This window comes from Mytilus edulis, chromosome 3 (assembly GCF_963676685.1).
Source record: "Mytilus edulis chromosome 3, xbMytEdul2.2, whole genome shotgun sequence".
Classification (NCBI taxonomy): Eukaryota; Metazoa; Mollusca; class Bivalvia; order Mytilida; family Mytilidae; genus Mytilus; species Mytilus edulis.
In genome coordinates, this window is record NC_092346.1 from 57,016,914 (window position 1) to 57,036,943 (window position 20,030).

Here is a 20,030-nt window from a genome sequence, read left to right on the forward strand (position 1 = left end):
CGTCACTGATGAGTCTAATGTAGACAAAACGCGCGTCTGGCGTATAAAATTATATCTTTGTAACTTAAATAACGAAATACTACTAGACATAAAATAAAGTCAATAAAAAATCAACATCACTTACTATTTGAAGTAATAGATAGACTTGCTGTTTTAGCACTTTGTCCTGTTCCAACATTGTTTGAAGCAAAACATGTATACTAAATAGATATGGTGTACTAAATTATAATCCTGGTGCCTTTGATAACTACATGTTTCTGCACCATTTGAATCTGCATTGAATATGGTGAGAGAAGGATTAGATGAAGTACTGTCGCTGTATTTGTTGGTTTTGGTATTGGATGTTATTATAGTGATAGCACTTCCGACTGTTGTCGTCCAGTAAATACTTGGTATAGTTGTAGTGGACGATACAATACATACTAACGTGATTGGTCCGCTATAGTTACATATTAATAGGATAGTTAAATTGTCACAGTTTCGGTAGCTGGGGCTATAATAACCAGATTAAATCTACTTTTTAATGATCATGAAGTTATCTGCTAAATTGACTTATAGCGAACCAAATGAAAGTGTACCACAGAGTCGTCTGCTCTTGACCAAGTATTTAAACTTTTGCAAGTTTACCTGTCCCATTGAATCAATACAATAGCTATTGTCCTCTGCGTAGTTTATTCACTTGGACATTTAAATTTCTTCTAGGAGAAATCTATCACTCATTGATTAATTTGCCTGACCAAAAAAATATCTTCTTTGTTGATTGAAATACATGCATAAACTCACATAAACTGCATGTGATACAGTATGTATTCAATATCAAGAAGATATTTTCAATCTGTTCAATATAAGCACTGACTTCTCTGGCCTTAAACTTAATAGAACTAAACTGAAGGAATATGGCTTGGCAAATTAAAGCACTGCAAAGAAAAATATGAAGATATCAATTGGAGTAATAAAACTATCAAAAGTTTGGGAATTTATTTTGGACACAATAAATCAGAATGTCAAAATCTTAATATTGAAAAACAAATATTGAAATGTGAAAAAATAATAGCAAATTGGAAGAAAAGAAAACTAAGTATATTAGGGAGAATAGTAGTAACTAAATCTTTAATTCTACCAAACTTAACATATATAGCATCAAAAACTGTAATACCAAAAGATTCGCTACAAAAATTTAAAACCCTCATATACAATTTTATATGGAATGGTAAAAGAGATAAAATTAAAAGATCAAATCTTACAACAGAGTACAAAAAAGGGGGACTTAAAATGATAGACATTGATATTTTTATAAAATCCATACACATAGGCTGGATAACAAAATTATTTAATACCGAAATTGACAATTGGACAGTTATACCAAGATTTTATTTAAATAAATTTGGTAATAACTTGATCATATTTCTAATGAATCTAAAAAATATAAATGATCTAGATAAAACAATTTTCAAAAGTGTTCCAGAATTTTACCAAGAATTAATTAAAACTTGGATTAGTGTTAAAGGAGGTGGGTCATCATACCCACATAACTTTCTACAAATAAGAAAACAATTTATATGGGGAAATAATTTTATCAGACTAAATGGAAAATGTTTATTTTTTGAAGAGTGGGTAAAAAGCAATTTGTTTTTCATAAATGATATCATAGATGATAGAGGTCAAATTTCAGAAACATATATACTTTCTAAACTAAAAAATTAACAAGATTGGATCAGGCAGATATCCTGCATTAAAAAGCAATACCAAATCAATGGCTTACCATAATAAATCAAGATAATTCAACTAAAACTAAAGTTAATATTCATAAAACTATAAATAGCCTAAAAATCATGCTTAATAAAGAAATTAATTCTAAAATGAGTACAAAACAAATTTACAACATTATTATAAATGAAAACAAACCAGACAAACCTATAGGAGTTATAATGTGGGAATTTTTTTTTGCCAAAAACCTTTACTTCAAACTAGAAAATTGTTTCAACTTCATTTTTAACTACTTACCTGACAATAAACTGAAAATGTTTAGATGGAAATTAATTCACTATATACTTCCATGCAATGATTTATTAGTAAAATGGAAAATACTCACAGAAAATAAATGTAACCATTGCAGTTTAAAAGAAGATTACGAACATTTTTATTTTTCTTGCAGTTACAACAGTGATTTTATATCAAAAATATTGAACCTTCTTAAATTTATAGGTTTCAATGAAAGCATTTTTAATATGGAAAATCTTATAGTAGGATATAAAATAAATGATGAAGCTTACTATGAAATTAACTTCCTTTTGACTGTAATATTTTTTTCTATCTACAAATCATATTACATCTCTGACTCAAAGAGAACAAAAATAGATATCTTTAAAATATTCAAGGCAGAAATAAAATATATAGTTGAAGTCAATAATGTAATTAAAAGAAAAAACAGTAAATTGATCATAAAAACCCTAAACTACATAAATGATCATAAATAATAATAATATCCCTGAGGTCATATGACCCAAGTATTAAGTCACGTGACTTGAGCATGTCAGGTGACAATAATGTACTTTAACATCTAACACATGTTAAAAAAAATGAAAATATATTATTCAATATTGTTTAATGTACACTTTTTTTTCTTTACTTCTTCTTTTACTATTTATTTTATTTTGATTTTGACAACTTTGTGTTGTACACTCTGATGTTGTGTATAATCATGTTTACCTGGGTAGTTTAGATATATATGATCTTAGTCTAAAATACCACAGTTTTCAAATAAGTTAAAACTTCGATTATGATTCAAAACATCACGAAAATTATGGTCAACTTACCTTTTAAATTAGACAAATTGTCTAGACGTATTATGAATTAAATTTATCCAAATCACAAAGATGATGATGGCAAAATAATGCACATTTATCTAATATTAAAAACCACTATCGGACGGAAGTGAAATTCTCCGGTAAACATGAAATCATTTAAAATATTGTAATATTGTAATGTAACATCAATTTACTTTTATTAGATATTCTCCCTGGATACCTAATAACTAATATATCAGGGATACTTAGTGCAATGCTGTACACTAAGTAAATTGTTAACAGCAACAGAGTGCAATAAAATATATTATCCACATAAAAAAAAATATAAGCACTGATTTAATTATAAAAAGTGTATTTCTGAATTTTTTTTAACTACACCATGCATTTATGTGTCAAAGAATTTGCATGTTTTTTGTGGTTGCTCAGTTATAAAGAATACATTTATGAAAACCTTTGTTAACATTGTCATTTCAAGTTGTTATTTGTGAACAGACTATAAAAAGGCAAATTTTAATAGGTAAAATGTTGAAATTTGATCAAAAATCAACTTTTAATTTTTAAATCAGTGTTTGAATCAAACAATTTGAACATGTTTTATTGATTGAATAAATACAACATCACATGCAGTTTTATGATTACTTATTTGTACATGTATTTCCATCATTGACAGTTCAATTTTTTGTTCAGGTAAATTAATCAGTGAGTGATAGATTTCTCTTGCAAGAAATTTAAAGGTCCCATTGAATTAACTAAACAGAGAACAATAGCTATTGTATTTGTAACATGGGACAATAGAACTTATAAAAGTTTAAATGGACAGGTAACTGGCAGGTGAATCTGTGGAAAATTATGATAGGGTTCGCAATAAACAATAACATAAACTACACGGTATTTGTAGTCAGAAAGTGTGTTTTAAACTTTAATCAAATAATACTGCTACAAATATTTAATACAAAGAAGCATGTAAAAGGATTTTTCAAGTAATGTGAATGTAAATCATTGATAGGCAGATAGTGTGTTTACAATTAACAAGTGTACGAGTGATTTCCTTTAAAATGACGTACTTAATTAGACGCAAAAACGTTGTTAGAATGTTTATTGCAAACACATGATGTTTTATAATATGCTATGATTTTTATGGGTCACATGCAGGTGTGTTCAAAATTGATACAGGTAATGATGTATAACATATTGTCAATAACAACAGACATGTGGTCAGTTTAACATGTTAAACTATGTCCACAATTAATACTGTTGTCAGTATAAAAAAGGGATTTTTGATAGATTTGGTCTCGATAGGTTTACCGTTTAATCAGCGCCTGATTCGTACATGTTTTTTTTTTATATTGTATATCAAAATCATCAACTTAACATATGTTTCTTGACATGAGGTCATAATATAAAATATGTTTTGAAACATCCACATTTCTCCCTCTTTCATTGATATTGATATTTCCTTGTGGGTATTTTTCTATTGTCAGTTTTCACAAGTTTGAGTAAATTTATTGTTGTGTACTTGATTGTTTCTCTTAAAATGACTACATATCAAAATGGTAAGAAAAATGTAAAATCACAAAAATACCGAAATCTGAGGAAAATTCATAACAGAAAGTCCCTTATCAAATGGCAAAATCAAAAACTCAAATACATCAAAAGCAATATCCAGAAACCCCGTTGCTCTATACATATAATAACTTGTTTTCGACTGTTTAGCAACTGGTATTTGTCTTGATTCATTGTAGGTTGAGTAAACAATGATATTGATTTGGTAAACATTTGACAACCAGTATTGTTGACCTGGTTTTGTTTTATCAAAATTTAAATAAAAGAGCAAATTTCAACCTATACCAGCACTTTTAAAAATTATATAAAGCACAATTGTTTTAAGAGTTATGAGTTATACAAAATACACTGAACACAAAGCACAGTCAGTCATATCGTTATGATCGATTATATGTAATCTTATTTAAAATATACATCCTTCTCAAAACTAATATGTTGTTGGAAAGTAAAGGTTATATATTTTCTTCAATCTTCGAACCGACATCGCTTTTCATTAGTGGTTCAAAAGAAGGCACTTTCGGGTAAGCTTTTGGTGGGAAGTCTTCACAATTCATAGGAAGATGACAAGCATTGAACGTAGTCCATCCTTCTTTTTTAAATTTTTTAGTTTGTTTGATTAGGGTTTTTTGTTTTTTTCTGTTATATTAGTTACCTTCAGCATATGAGGGTTGTAAAAATATCCATTTTTGAATATTACTGGAAGTCAGGGTTTTAAAGATATACGTCTTATACATTGTATCAATGAGAAGCACTAAAGAAATGTTCCTGCACAATGTAATGATAGTAGCAATACGTTAAAACACACTTCAATTACCCTCCCTAAAAAATAAGCTTATTTTAGTACAATGTCCGTCATGTTGGATTTTACCGGAAGTAGGGGTTTTAAAGACATCTAATCTATATAATATATCCAAAAGTAGTTAAAAACAAAGGTTTGTACTAAATATTATGATAGTAGCATGATAATAACAACTATTCACATACTAGTCTTCGATATTGGGCTGATTTAAGTATGATGTCCGCCATTTTTAATTTTACCGGAAGTGAGACATTTTTTTCAAATGCCTCCCTATCTGAAATCAAAGAGTAATAGTTGAGGAAGGTCTATGCCAAATTTCATGCTTGTAGCAGGATGTGCACAATTTTTCACAAAGCCGCCGTACTATATGTTATAGACGGCAGATAAAGGACTATATTGGTAATGCAAACCATTTGTTCGACTATTGAAAGTGACATCTTTTTTGACAGCACTTTAACCTGAAATGTAGCAAAATATATGTAATGAATAGAAATATAATAACATTGAAGAAAATTCTTAAAGTTTTTTCAATGGGTAAACATGAATAAACAGTAATTACATATTTAAAATAAATGAACAAAACATATTTTAATTATGTAATTATATATGTTCTTGAGTATTTCAATTAAATGTAGAAAAAAATCATAAATATATAAATTGTTCAGGTATAGTTGTCACGATACCTCTTTTGAAATTTTTCAAATGTCAGATGTGAATGTCAATTAAATGAAAAATCATCGATATATATACATATATACATATATCATATAATGTTACTTATGTTATTTGTTTTCTTATAATGATTTATATGTATTGATCTCTGCTGTTTATCATTAGTCATGTTGTTAACATGTTTTCGTTGCTATAGCATATATGCTTTTTGCAATATAAATTATTCATTCATTCATATATATATTTGTGAGTTTTTTTTAAATGGACTTTTATCCCAATAACTGTACAAAATTTGTTAAAATTTGAATTGTCTATACATTCAGTTCTATTTTGATAATGAATCGAATGATGTCTTAGTTGAAATTTTAAAGGGGCATATTGGCTGTTAACCCTCTTGCTGCCAAAGGGACATTTATGGCTTCTACACACAAATCTTGTTGATTGTGTAGAACGTCAAAGGTCCATTGTAACGTCACAATACTCAGGGGCACTGACATCGTCAAAATACGGCGTCAAAAGGGCGATTTAGGCGGGAATGAAGCAAACTGAATAAAATGCTCTAAAAGTATACTTAAAACGGATGAAAAGAAATGATACAGGATCATAAGCTTGTTAGTACTATAATACCAACTTATTTAACGTGTTCAATAATTATCTAGTTCGTCATTTTCATGTAAAATGTTGCATTCTTTCGAGAAATTTGTTTTACGGTTTTTTTCGTACATCTATCAATCAGAATATCTCATATAAATCAAAAATCTCCCTGATAAATAATCATAAAAAAGATAACTGTTATACTTGATTACGTTAAATATTAATATTCATTCACAATACACCATACACGCTTTATTTAAAAGAACTGGATAATTTATTTAGGGCTCAAATACCACGATTGAAATCTCAGGATTTTTTTTTGTAAAAGTACACACAGTTTTTGAAATGTAATTAACAAAATTACAATTACTTTACTAAAGTAGTTAATTAAATTACACATTACTTTTCATCATAACTTTTTTTTAAACAATATATATCATGTATATATATCATGTGTTAAATATTCATGTAAGCTTACAACATAGTTTGAAAATGGCATTTGATCATCATTAGTATTTTTATGTTTTGTCATTTAGTCTGCATCTTTCTGGTCTGAACACTTTGTTTCGTCAGGAGCTGATGTGGCAGGTCATAAGATGTGTTGATAAAAGAGGGAATGTGTTCCTATTAACGTGCCAATACATTTAGGGGTATTTTGACAACTCAGAAATGAAGCCATTTAGTTAAACATACAGTAATATAAATGAATAAATTATAAATAAATTAAAAGTTTGTCCATGCTTTTATTACTTTACAATTATTCAAAAGTATGCTAGTCCCTAAATTAAAATTTTGTTTTAGTACAAAAAATAATAAAGTCTAAATGATCCTAAATTATTAGCAGATCTTAGCAATATTTTGCTAATTAGATAATATACATGTAATAGTGGCATTGTCCCTTGTCCATACGTTTAATTACGTTTTGAAAGATAAGTATCAACACTTTGGCAAAGTATAAGGAAATATATGTTTTATACAACATGTACAAGTGATGATCCACCAAAATATAAGTGCAAAATATAGGCTAAAATGTGGAATTAATTACGGGTCGTGGTTGTCTTCTTTTTATTAAAATTATATTTGGTACATATTTAGATTAATTATCAAATTTTTAATATTAATCTGTGTAGATAGAAACTCAAAATGTTAAAAATAACGACATTTCGATAAAAATGTATTAAAATGTGTGCCCTTGACAACTTTACTGGTTTCTATTTATTTTTGTGTTTTTCCGCGGAGAATATGACGTATCAACAGGTACCAGTCATCTTGACGACAACAACGCTTCAAAATGGTGGGTATTATTATTGTTTTATTACAACGGGGTACTTCGCAGTATAATATAACTTTGTCAGCTTGTGTGATTATTTTGGGGTCAAAATGAATTTCGTATTTTATTTGATAAAATATGTTTTTTGCTTTTAGTCTTTAGCACGGATCACAGTTGAGTACTAAAATGACGTATCCCATGTCGCATGTGTATGTTTTATCAATTTATGTTAGAACAAGTACCCTTGTTTAATTAAAGTTTTTCAATCTGCCTCTGGTAAAGATGTGTTTGCAAAACAAAAGAAACTTAATCTACATGTTTATCATGATGTAAACATCGTAAAACATACCCTGAGAAAAATGCATTTGTTTTAGACCATTGAGTTGATGATGATGAACCGAATAGACGTATTTACACTTGTATGCAAATTTGTCCGCCATTACGTAAAATCACACAGGTTCCCGTAAACTTTGACATCATAATTTAAAATATTTGACGTCACAATTTAAGAGTGATTGTTGCTTGACGTCAAAAGGTGATTTGGAGTAGATCTAAGGTCATTCGGAGGCAAGATTCAGCTAAATACCAAAAGTGTATATACATTTATTCTAGTCAAATCGGCACCTGTCAAATCGGAACCTGGTCAAATCGGCACCTAGTTAAATTGGCACCTGGTTTAATCGGCACTTGATAAAGTCAATTCGACACCCATGTTAGATTTGTTTAATATACATTTTTAACAGTAAAAATAAGGAATGGGTTAACGTTGTCCAGAAATTTTTCAGATTTTCACAAACAGAGTTAAATAAGGGATGGGTTGTCCATTAATATTCAGTTAATTTTATTCACATTTTTTTTATGCCCCACCTACAATAGTAGAGGGGCATTATGTTTTCTGGTCTGTGCGTCCGTTCGTCCGTCCGTCTGTTCGTCCGTCTGTCCCGCTTCAGGTTAAAGTTTTTGGTCAAGGTAGTTTTTGATGAAGTTGAAGTCCAATCAACTTGAAACTTAGTATACATGTTCCCTTTGATAAGATCATTCTAATTTTAATGCCAAATTAGAGAATTTATTCCAATTTCATGGTCCACTAAACATAGAAAATGATAGTGCGAGTGGGGCATCCGTGTACTGTGGACACATTCTTGTTTATACATTTTTTAACAGTTGAGCATTTTGCAGGATTGTTGGTTTAATGCTGTAAACTTTCCTGAAAAAAACACTTAAATTGCTAATTATTTTGCATGAAAGTTTGAATTATTATTAAAAGGGACTCATAGTTTTCCATGTTATTGCTTCTAATTGTCTCATTGTTAAACAACAGCTTGTGTATTTCTTATGAAGTTTATGAAGAATAAAACATCAATAACTACCTGTCTACTGTTGAGTTTAAACAATAAACATTTTAACTATGTACTTGATTAAAGTTTTGAATTAATTGAAAAGAAAACTTATCAAAACATCAGTCATAGAATGTTGGGAAGACTTTAAATAATTAACTTTAGTTTTAACTGCTTGATGCTTTTTTACGATGTAATGCATGATAAAATCCAACCCCCCAAAAAGATCATGAGTTTATACATTTTTAGAATTATTTATATATATTTTATATCAAATATTATTGGATGCCGAATTGACTTTAAATAGGTGCCGATTTGAGTAGATGCCGATTTAACCAGGTGCCGATTTGACTTTTTCTATGGGTGCCTATTTGACCAGGTGCCGATTTGACTTGTACCCTGATGAACCTAGGCTAGGGTAACACGAATGACCGATTAACACCGTTCTTATCCAAATAACACTTGTAATGACTGAATAACACTTAATTTTTTTTATTTTTAGCAATAAGACAAGTGATTGTTGTATAAATTTATGCAATATCATCTCTCATTTATTTTGAAAGTACAAATTTCAAGATTTTTCTTATTTCAATTCCTCAGTTAGAGATTTGATATAGAAAACAACTGTCAACTTATAATTTAATGCTTTAAATGCTGTTTTTGGTAAAGTTCTTAATTTCCACTATACAAACGTTGAGGCCCTAGCTTATTTGCCTGTTTTGATTTAATCCCAATATACCTCATTCATGTCATTATTGGTTATTTGAGAGCAAAAATACCAATGCAAAATGGTTTTATTTTAAGAAACTATGATAATATGAACAGTTACATGGCAGAATTGTCTGTAAAGCGGCTTATCATAGAAATTTTCAATAATGCTCATTGCTGTATCAGTTTAAGAATTAAGTATGCTTGACACATGTACCAACAAATGAACATCTCATTAAAATAACAACGTGATAGCTCAAGTGACATTAAATAATAATGAACTTACACTTTTTAAAAAAATAATCATATGGTATGACTTATCATGTACTGTTAAAAAGAATGCAGAAACTTAAATTCTTAAATCATTTTGAATTCACATATTTTCATTCCTTCATTATCATAAATTTTAAATGTTCTTCTGAATTTTCTTCATAAGACATTAGTTTGGATCTACATGATGATATGATGTTTGATACCACTTGGCACTACAAGTATGTGAGCTGAGAAATGCTAAAGTACAAAATAAAAGAAACATTTTTAATCATTTTATATTTTCCTTTACAGGCCGCAAAAGCAACAACAATCAAGGAAGCCTTGGCCAAATGGGTAATTAAACAAGTTATATTTTGATACAGAGTGTCCTCTATTAGTGATAAAGATGGCAAAATGTGAATTCAGAAAATCATTGCTATTTTTGAAAAATGGTCAAACATGAGAGATCGATTATAGCGATTTCTGAGGAAAATGTTATAAATACAGATATGATTTAAGTATCTGCTATCATATATACATGTATTCAGAATCGTTGCTTTACATTTTTGCGAGAAATTTTCTATGTAAATGCATGTTTGCAGGAATTTACATGAACATGAAATTTTATAATTTTTATCAAAAAATTGAGTAAAAATTGTGATTTTCATGGGACACACATCTGGAATTGACAGATCGGTAACTGACTCCATTATAGTTTATAACCCATTGGATGAGCAAGTGGGCAGACATATATATATATATATATATATAAAAATGTAAATGTTTTTGTAGTGGGTCTCATTGGGGTCTAAGCGTGATGTGGGATTGGCCATTTTTTGTAAGCATGACACATGAAAATCAAATTATCGTCCCTTGAAAACAGGAAATGAAGTCTAGCGGGACACGGGAAATTACAAAAAAATAAGAATTGCTTACGTACATAGTGTAAGGGGAATACGGGAATCGGACAAAACAGTAAGCGGGATCCGGGATCAGAACCCCCAATGAGACCCCCTTTGTATATATTGTAAATGTATATTTTATATATTTTGAGATGCATTATAATAATGCAACACAGAGAAGTTAATTTTAAAAGATATGACTCTTATTTCAGGCTGAAAAGAGTGAATGTAAGGCAGAGGAAGCAAAGATTGTCAAACTGTTGGGTCAGATTCCACCAATAGAAAAGATGGATGCCTCTCTGTCCACACTAACATGCTGCGAGTAGGTGTTTTCTTTTTGTAACTAAATTTTAAAATATTGAAACCACCACAAGTCATTATTATTTACATCAAAACATTGACTTTTATGTTCGATCAGATGGGTTCTGTTTGTTCAAATTTAATTTTGACCTAAGGAATCGATTGCAAAAAAAGTAAAAAGTCTATGACTTAAATCCCCTTGTTTTATAGTGCCTATAAGTTTCTTCATGGCTTAACATTTTTGTTGAACCTCATTTTTAAAATTTGCTCCATTTTTTCATAAGCAAATTATTTTGTCAGAAATTTGAATAACAGACTAAACTAGACTGTTACTAGCTGCAATAAGATCAACCACACTTGACATTTAACATCACATCATTTTAGTCCTAAACCTTATTTTCATGATAATGTCTGTAAATCAGTTGCTACAATCAAAAGGTCAACTATATTTGCTCTGTATGTCTATTGTAAGGGGTATATACCAATCATACAAATGCACTGAACTAACTTGTTTTTTTTTCTTCAATCTTTTTCAGACAGCTGTCAATTTCAACAAATACTATTGAAAAGATTGCCAATCTGAATGGTTTAAGTAAGTTATTATATTTATAATTTTTTGTATATGAACTTAAAAGAGAATGCACATTCATTGATTGATGTCACATATACTAGTGGTAATTGGAACCTTGAAATACTTTCCAATAAACAATTAAGCTGTTATAATTGTTAAAAAAAAGACGACTCTATATTACAGAGTCTAAAAGAAATAGTAGAAAAACAACTCTGCTTATTTTTTTTCAGAACATTTGAAAATTTTGTCATTGGGAAGAAACAGTATAAAGTCGTTAACAGGACTGGTAGGTTTTTTATATAAGTTTTAACAAAATATAAAATGTTCCTTTCAAAAATTAATTTTTATGCTTAAAAAAATTGTATTCATTTGAAAAATTGGCCAAGTTAAATAGTGTTATAGAAATTTCCTTTTTTAGTCATTTTGGTATAGAGCAGATTCCATTTTTTATTATGTGTTTTTTGTTCAAAAAAAAAAACACTACAAAATAACTGTGTTCTCAGGCCTAAGAGATAAATTTAGTAGATATAGATTCTGTACTTGGGGACTTCCCTAAATGATTTGAGGCTAACATCTTGTCAAACTTTCAATTATTTAAACTTTAAAAGATTGATTTTAAATACATCAAATGTACTTTGAGATAATATTTTAACTGCTTGGTAACATTTTACAGGAAGCTGTAGGGGACACTTTGGAACAACTATGGATCTCATATAATTTGATTGAAAAACTGAAAGGCATCAATGTTCTTAAAAAACTAAAGGTAAGTTACGTATTATAAAGAAGAATTCAAATTACACCACTCATGTTTGATAAAACAATATACATCTTTGATTTTTATCTACACCATACGTTCATGACAAATCACACAAAATCTTTGAATATTTATAAGCTGACAATCATTCATTCAATCACTCATATGTCAGAAGGATGGTTTGACCTTTATTTTATAGTTCATTGATTAGAGTGAAATGTGTTTATTTGTATGCTAAAATATTAATAAATTACTATGAAATCTATGAATCATTATATTCTTGAGTTCAATACTGATAGCTTCTTGTTTGTTTATTTTTGTTATGTTACTTAAATTTGACTACCTTAATTGTCAATGTAACTCATGCTTAATGCTAAAGAAGGTGAAGAACAACCATTTATTAGTCAATCTTTTTATTGCAATGAATGAGAGTTATAAGCTTTGTATCTGGTGACATTTTACCTAGGATTGATGTTTAAAATTGGAACCATTCTTCAATGATTGTTAATAATTGTATAATCAAACATGAAGTATTATGTCTTAACTTTTTGTAGGTTTTATATATGTCCAACAACAGTGTAAAAGATATGGCTGAATTTTCAAAATTGGTGAGTAAAGTTTGCATGTATTTGTATCTATGTGTGGCAATTCGAAAAAAGAATCACAAGTATCATTTTCAAATTCATGTCAATTTTGTCTAATGCAAGTTCTTTTGTCCTGTCAAATCTTTTTTATCTTCTGCAACGGAAAATAAAACTCAATTGTTAAATTTGAGATTGCAAATTATTTAAATTTTATAATGTCATTAAATATCAATATGAGAAGTTTCATGCTTATTTAATTTTTTAATACAGGCTGATTTACCATGCCTTGAGGAACTTGTATTCACAGGTAAGATTATTTTATTATTTCTCATTTGATAGATCTTTTTTGAAACATAGATAAGGAAAATTTCATACATTGATTAAGAATCATATGACAAATATTAAAGAGGCTCCCGCAGGGTCAAAAACGACCTGCGACCTCTGGGCTTTTTAGAGGCGACTTCCGACCTGAGGGCCATCTAAAAACGACCTGCGACCTGTAAAATTTGGAAAAAACTACCTCCGACCGACTACCGTCCTCTGTGTTGGGAAAAACGACCTGCGACCTGTACATTTACCTTAAAAACGACCTCTCGATGAATTTTAAAAGCGACCTTGCGACCTGAGGGGGGTACCCTGTGGGAGCCTCATTAAAGGGGGATACTTTTCATTTACTTGATAGTGATGTTCTGTATGGTCCTACTTCTGGAATGTACACATCTCAATTGTTTAAGTATACACTTATTTGCAGTGAAGTAGCAAGATTTCAATTAACATTATGTCATAACATTTTCATAACTGAAAAAAATCTACAGAAGGGAGACAAATATAAATTTGTAAAAACTTTTAAAAACTTTATTTGACCATAATTGGCATAAATATAATGTACCATAATTGTATTACCTAGTGACCTGTACATGATCAATGAACATTGAGACAAGAGAACTAATAATGATGTTTTTACAGGTAATCCTCTTGAAGAAAGATTGACTGCTGAAGGAACTTACAGAACTGATGTGGCTAATAAACTTCCAAAGTTGAAAAAATTAGATGGTGAGTTCAGTATACTTCATATAAGATCTAGTTGTATTATTATCTAAACATTTTAACCTCATTATGCTAGTCATAGAATACATTGATACACAAATATATAATTATAGATAAGTAACTAAGAACATAACTGATTCATGAAATTAGTGCAATGGTACAGTTATGTACATTTCAATATTTTAGCAAAAGATGGATTGTTAGGTGTTAGGGGTTCTGTGTTTTCATATTATTTGTATATCTCTCCTTACTCTTTAAAATAGAGGGGTTTAATCCATCCAAAATGGATCATTGCAAATAATATTTTATTATGAAGTATTCTAAAAATTGTATGTTGCTATTTGAAAAAAATCCTATTATCAAATAATGCATTTGAATTTGTTGACATATTTACACCTAAATTTCTGTTGTTCATACATATAATTTTATCTTACAGGTGTACCAGTAATCAGAGAAGAAGATGATGAAGATTAAAGAATTATTTTATACTATTGAACTTGTCATTGATAACATAATGTGCCTATTTTTGTTAAAAGAAGAAATTCAGCACTCAATTCCTATGAAGTTATATAAGTTGAAATTTAGGGAATTCAGACTGATCATCATAGATGTGATAAAAAAAATAAAGTTTGGACTAAATGACAAGAATGAGTGCTGAACATATCATGTGACATTTAGACATTTAGGACTGAGAAATAATTTTAGGATTTTGATTCCATTGTCTTTCATGGAATTCTTTTCAGTTGCTCATCTTCTTTTTACAGACAAACTATGTTCATGTTATGTTATTTCTAAGATGCATTTTAAGCTAGACAGAACATTATTTTAATTATATTTATGTTTCTGTTCTGTTCATAATTTTTTTGTTATTAATTATTCAGATATAGTTGATGATGTTAATTAGCATTACTCAACTACTTTTTCAATATTAACTGTCCTATTTTTATTTTCATAAGTTTTTATATGAATTCGTCGTGTAGTAACAGATTGTGAAATCCTACAAAAGTTGACTAAATGAACCACTTGAAAGTCAATTAGTAAAGGCATTCCTTTTTTTAAAGATTTATTATCATTACAAATGTACCAGATAATTTTTCCTTATCAAATATAATGTTTAAATATTACATGTATAACATATTTTAGATTTTCAAGTCAAATTATGAATGTTATATTATATTATTCATAGGTATGCAACAAATGCTGTTTATTTTACAAAGGAAGCAGTTCTTGTATTGATATTTATTTGTTGAAGAGAAAAAATAAAACATTCCATCTGTTATATTGTTTTCTTTCCTATCATTGTTATTTGACCATGAAGAATATTTGTTGGATTTGGGACATATGTGTTTGGATTTTAGCTCACCTTGGCCCAAAAGGCCACTTTGCTTTCATGCCTGAAATGTCTCGCCTTATTTACTAACAACTGATATTATGTTGATAGTCCTTTATATCAAGCTTTACTACAACTTTCACATAAACTTAATATGATCAAAGAAAATGAGGTAGCGGTCATATATAACAAACGAGAAATACATGTACACCTTACCATCATCCAATGCACTAAATATAGTTGACATATTGCTTATAGTTTCTAAGAAAATACTTAACCAAGAAAACTAAACATTCACCAATTAAACATGAAATAAAGGTCATGGTCAGATGAACCATGCCAGGCAGACATGTACAGCTTACAATCCTTCCGTACAACAATTTTTTAGTTTAAGAAAAACAGACCAAGACACAACCAGATGCTCCGCAGGGTGCAGCTTTATACGACCACAGAGGTCGAACCCTGAGCAGTTGGGGCAAGTATGGACACAACATTTAAGCCTGATACAGCTCTGAATTTAGATTGTGATTAAATAGTTGACAGAACATAGGTTTCTGACACAGAATGAATTTGGTCTAAGAACTTAAACTAAAAACTTAAACATTTTAAATTGGACATTTACCTATTTTGGTCCAATATCCAAAATCTAAATACATGGTTAAATTCAACATATCATAGAATCCCAAGAATTCAATTTTTGATGAAATCAAATAATGTTCAATTTTAGACCCTTTAGACCTCAATGTGGACCAATTTGATAACCGGGCCCAAATATTAAAAATCTAAATACATGGTTAGATTCAGCATATTGAAGAACCCCATATATTCAATTTTTGTTGAAATCAAACAAAGTTTAATTTCTTACCCTTTGGACCTTAATGTAGACCAATTTGAAAACTGGACATTACTGTGCAATTGAATATTTCTTGCTATGGCGCAAACTGTGCAATTGATAATTTCTTGCTATTGCGCAATATTGTGCAATTAGATATTTCTTGCTATTGCGCAATACTGTGCAATTGAAGATTTCTTGCTATTGCACAATACTGTGCAATTGAATATTTCTTGCTATGGCGCAAACTGTGCAATTGATAATTTCTTGCTATTGCGCAATATTGTGCAATTAGATATTTCTTGCTATTGTGCAATACTGTGCAATTGAAGATTTCTTGCTATTGCACAATACTGTGCAATTGAAGATTTCTTGCAATTGCGCGAAACTGCAATTGAAAATTTCTTGCTATTGCACATTACTTAATATAATAAATAATGTTGGACCCCGATTTGGACCAACTTGAAAACTGGGCCAATAATCAAAAATCTAAGTACATGTTTAGATTCAGCATATCAAAGAACCCCAAGAATTCAATTTTTGTTTAAATCAAGCTAAGTTTAATTTTGGACCCTTTGGACTTTAATGTAGATCAATTTGAAAACAGGACCAAAAATTAAGAATCTGAATACATGGTTGGATTTGGCATATCAAAGAACCCCAATAATTCATTTTTTGATGATATCAAACAAAGTTTAATTCTGGACCCTTTTGGCCCCTAATTCGTTGGGACCAAAACTCCCAAAATCAATCCAACCCTTCCTTTTGTGGTCATAAACCTTGTGTTAAAATTTCATAGATTTCTATTAACTTATACTAAAGTTTTTGTGCAAACGCAGGGCACAGCTTTATACGACCGCAGAGTTCGAACCCTGAACATTGTGGCAAGTATGGACACAACATTCAAGCTTGATACAGCTCTGAATTTGGATTGTGATTAAATAGTGGACACAACACAGGTTTCTGACACATAATGAATGTGGTCTAAGAACTAATACTTAAAAACTTTAAATTTTAAATTGGACATTACCTATTATGGTCCAATATCCAAAATCTAAATACATGGTTACCAAGATTCAGCATATCAAAGAACCCCAAGAATTCAATTTTTGATGAAATCAAATAAAGTTCAATTTTGGACCCTTTAGACCTCAATGTGCACCAATATGATAACCGGGCCCAAACATCAAAAATCTAAATACATGGTTAGATTAAGCATATATCAAAGAACCCCATATATATGTTACAGACATTTTCTAAATTTAGGCATTTTGTAAAATGACTGAATTTTCAGGCAATTTAAAAAATTTTAAACCTTGACAGGCATTTTACAAAATGACTAAAAATACCTAGTCATTTTGTAAAATGACTGAAATTTTGAGGCAAATATCCACAAATTGCCTGTTGAATTTCAGGCAATCTGTAGAAGGAGGATATCATTGAGTTGCATATGACAAAAGTGGACAAAACACAACATCTTGCATCGGGAATAACTAATGGTTAAGTAGAACTAATTTATTCTCTAAAAACCAGATGGGAAGGTTTTTATGTCTTATAATACATACACAGTTAGATTCGGCTTATAAAGAACCCCAATTATGGCCCCTTATTCCTAAACTGTTGGGACCAAAACTCCCACAATCAATCCCAACCTTTCTTTAGTGGTCATAAACCTTGTATCAAAATTTCATAGATTTCTATTTACTTAAACTAAAGTTATAGTGCGAAAACCAAGAAAATGCTAATTTGGGCCCTTTTTGGCCCCTAATTCCCAAACTGTTGAGACAAAAACTTCCAAAATCAATCCCAATCTTCCTTTTATGGTCATAAAGCTTGTGTTTAAATTTCATAGATTTCTATTCACTTATACTAAAGTTATAGTGCGAAAACCAAAAGTCTTCAGATGACGACGACACAAACGTGATACCAATATACGACCAAAAAAATTTTGCGGTCGTATAAAAACTAAGAAAAATGCTTATTTGGGACCTTTTTTGGCCCCTTATTCCTAAACTGTTGGGACCAAAACTCCCACAATCAATCCCAACCTTTCTTTAGTGGTCATAAACCTTGTGTCAAAATTTCATAGATTTCTATTTACTTAAACTAAAGTTATAGTGCGAAAACCAAAGAAAATGCTAATTTGGGCCCTTTTTGGCCCCTAATTCCCAAACTGTTAGGACCAAAACTTCCAAAATCAATCCAAACCTTCCTTTTATGGTCATAAAGCTTGTGTTTAAATTTCATAGATTTGAACTATTCACTTATACTAAAGTTATAGTGCGAAAACCAAGTCTTCAGATGCCGACGACGACGACACCAACATGATACCAATATACATGTACGACCAAAAAAATTTTGCGGTCGTATAAAAACTAAGAAAAATGCTTATTTGGGACCTTTTTTGGCCCCTTATTCCTAAACTGTTGGGACCAAAACTCCCACAATCAATCCCAACCTTTCTTTAGTGGTCATAAACCTTGTGTCAAAATTTCATAGATTTCTATTTACTTAAACTAAAGTTATAGTGCGAAAACCAAAGAAAATGCTAATTTGGGCCCTTTTTGGCCCCTAATTCCCAAACTGTTAGGACCAAAACTTCCAAAATCAATCCAAACCTTCCTTTTATGGTCATAAAGCTTGTGTTTAAATTTCATAGATTTGAACTATTCACTTATACTAAAGTTATAGTGCGAAAACCAAGTCTTCAGATGCCGACGACGACGACACCAACATGATACCAATATACATGTACGACCAAAAAAAATTTGCGGTCGTATAAAAACTAAGAAAAATGCTTATTTGGGACCTTTTTTGGCCCCCAATTCCTAAACTTATGACTAAAACTCCCAAAATCAATCCCAACCTTCCTTTTGCGGTCATAGACCTTTTAATATGTTAAAATTTCATAGATTTCTGTTTACTTAAACTAAAGTTATTGTGAGAAAACCAAGAAAAATGCTTATTTGGGCCCTAATTCCTAAACTGTTGGGACCAAAACACCCAAAATCAATCCCAACCTTCCTTTTATGGTCATAAACCTTGCGTTTAAATTTCAAAGATTTCTATTTGCTTTTACTAAAGTTAGAGTGCGAAAACCAAATGTGTTCGGACGACGACGACAATGCCAACGTGATACCAATATACGACCAAAAAAATTTCAATTTTTGCTGTCGTATAAAAACTTAACAATGAGCATTGAACCATGACAATGAGGTCAAGGTCAAATAAAACCTGTGCGACTAACATGTTCATTATAAAATATTTCCATACACCAAATAGTTGACCTTTTGGAATTGTTTTAGAAAAAAATACTAAAACTCAATAACTTAATTAGGACCACTGAACCAGTCAGACATGAACACCTTACAATCAAATATGGTTGACTTATTGCATACAGTTGAAAAAAATCAGACCAAAACGCAACCATGTGCTTAATACGACCTCAGAGGTCGAACCCTGACCAGTTGGGGCAAGTATGGACACAACATTCAAGCTTGATACAGCTCTGAATTTGGATTGTGATCAAATTTTGGACACGAGTTTCTGACACAAAATGTTAAGATCTTACAAATCTATTATGCAATATTGTGCAATTAAAGATTTCTTCAAACTTTTCAAAAATTTGAAATTTGAGAAATTTGAAAAAAAAATAATTGAAAACTACTACCACACCCATTGTATGGTAACTGTTTTTGAATTATTTCC

At 30.0% G+C, this 20,030-nt stretch overlaps 2 protein-coding genes across 2 annotated transcripts in view; one reads left to right on the forward strand and one right to left on the reverse strand.

Annotated features, from left to right (window-relative positions):
- Nucleotides 1-20,030, reverse strand: part of LOC139514377 (exportin-1-like) — a 667,034-nt gene that overhangs the window by 602,508 nt on the left and 44,496 nt on the right. The window lies entirely within an intron of this gene.
- On the forward strand, nucleotides 7,624-15,439 carry LOC139514386 (dynein axonemal light chain 1-like). Its single transcript, XM_071303547.1, has 10 exons — nucleotides 7,624-7,729; nucleotides 10,315-10,356; nucleotides 11,117-11,226; nucleotides 11,741-11,796; nucleotides 12,006-12,061; nucleotides 12,449-12,538; nucleotides 13,084-13,137; nucleotides 13,384-13,420; nucleotides 14,080-14,166; nucleotides 14,597-15,439. The coding sequence occupies exons 1-10, from the start codon at nucleotides 7,727-7,729 to the stop codon at nucleotides 14,632-14,634; spliced, it is 573 nt and encodes a 190-aa protein (XP_071159648.1). The 5' UTR covers nucleotides 7,624-7,726; the 3' UTR covers nucleotides 14,635-15,439.

Coding starts and splice junctions, on each gene's coding strand:
- LOC139514386 (XM_071303547.1), top strand. Junction 12,539..13,083: donor ATGTTCTTAAAAAACTAAAG/GTAAGTTACGTA, acceptor AACTTTTTGTAG/GTTTTATATATGTCCAACAA. Junction 13,421..14,079: donor TGAGGAACTTGTATTCACAG/GTAAGATTATTT, acceptor ATGTTTTTACAG/GTAATCCTCTTGAAGAAAGA.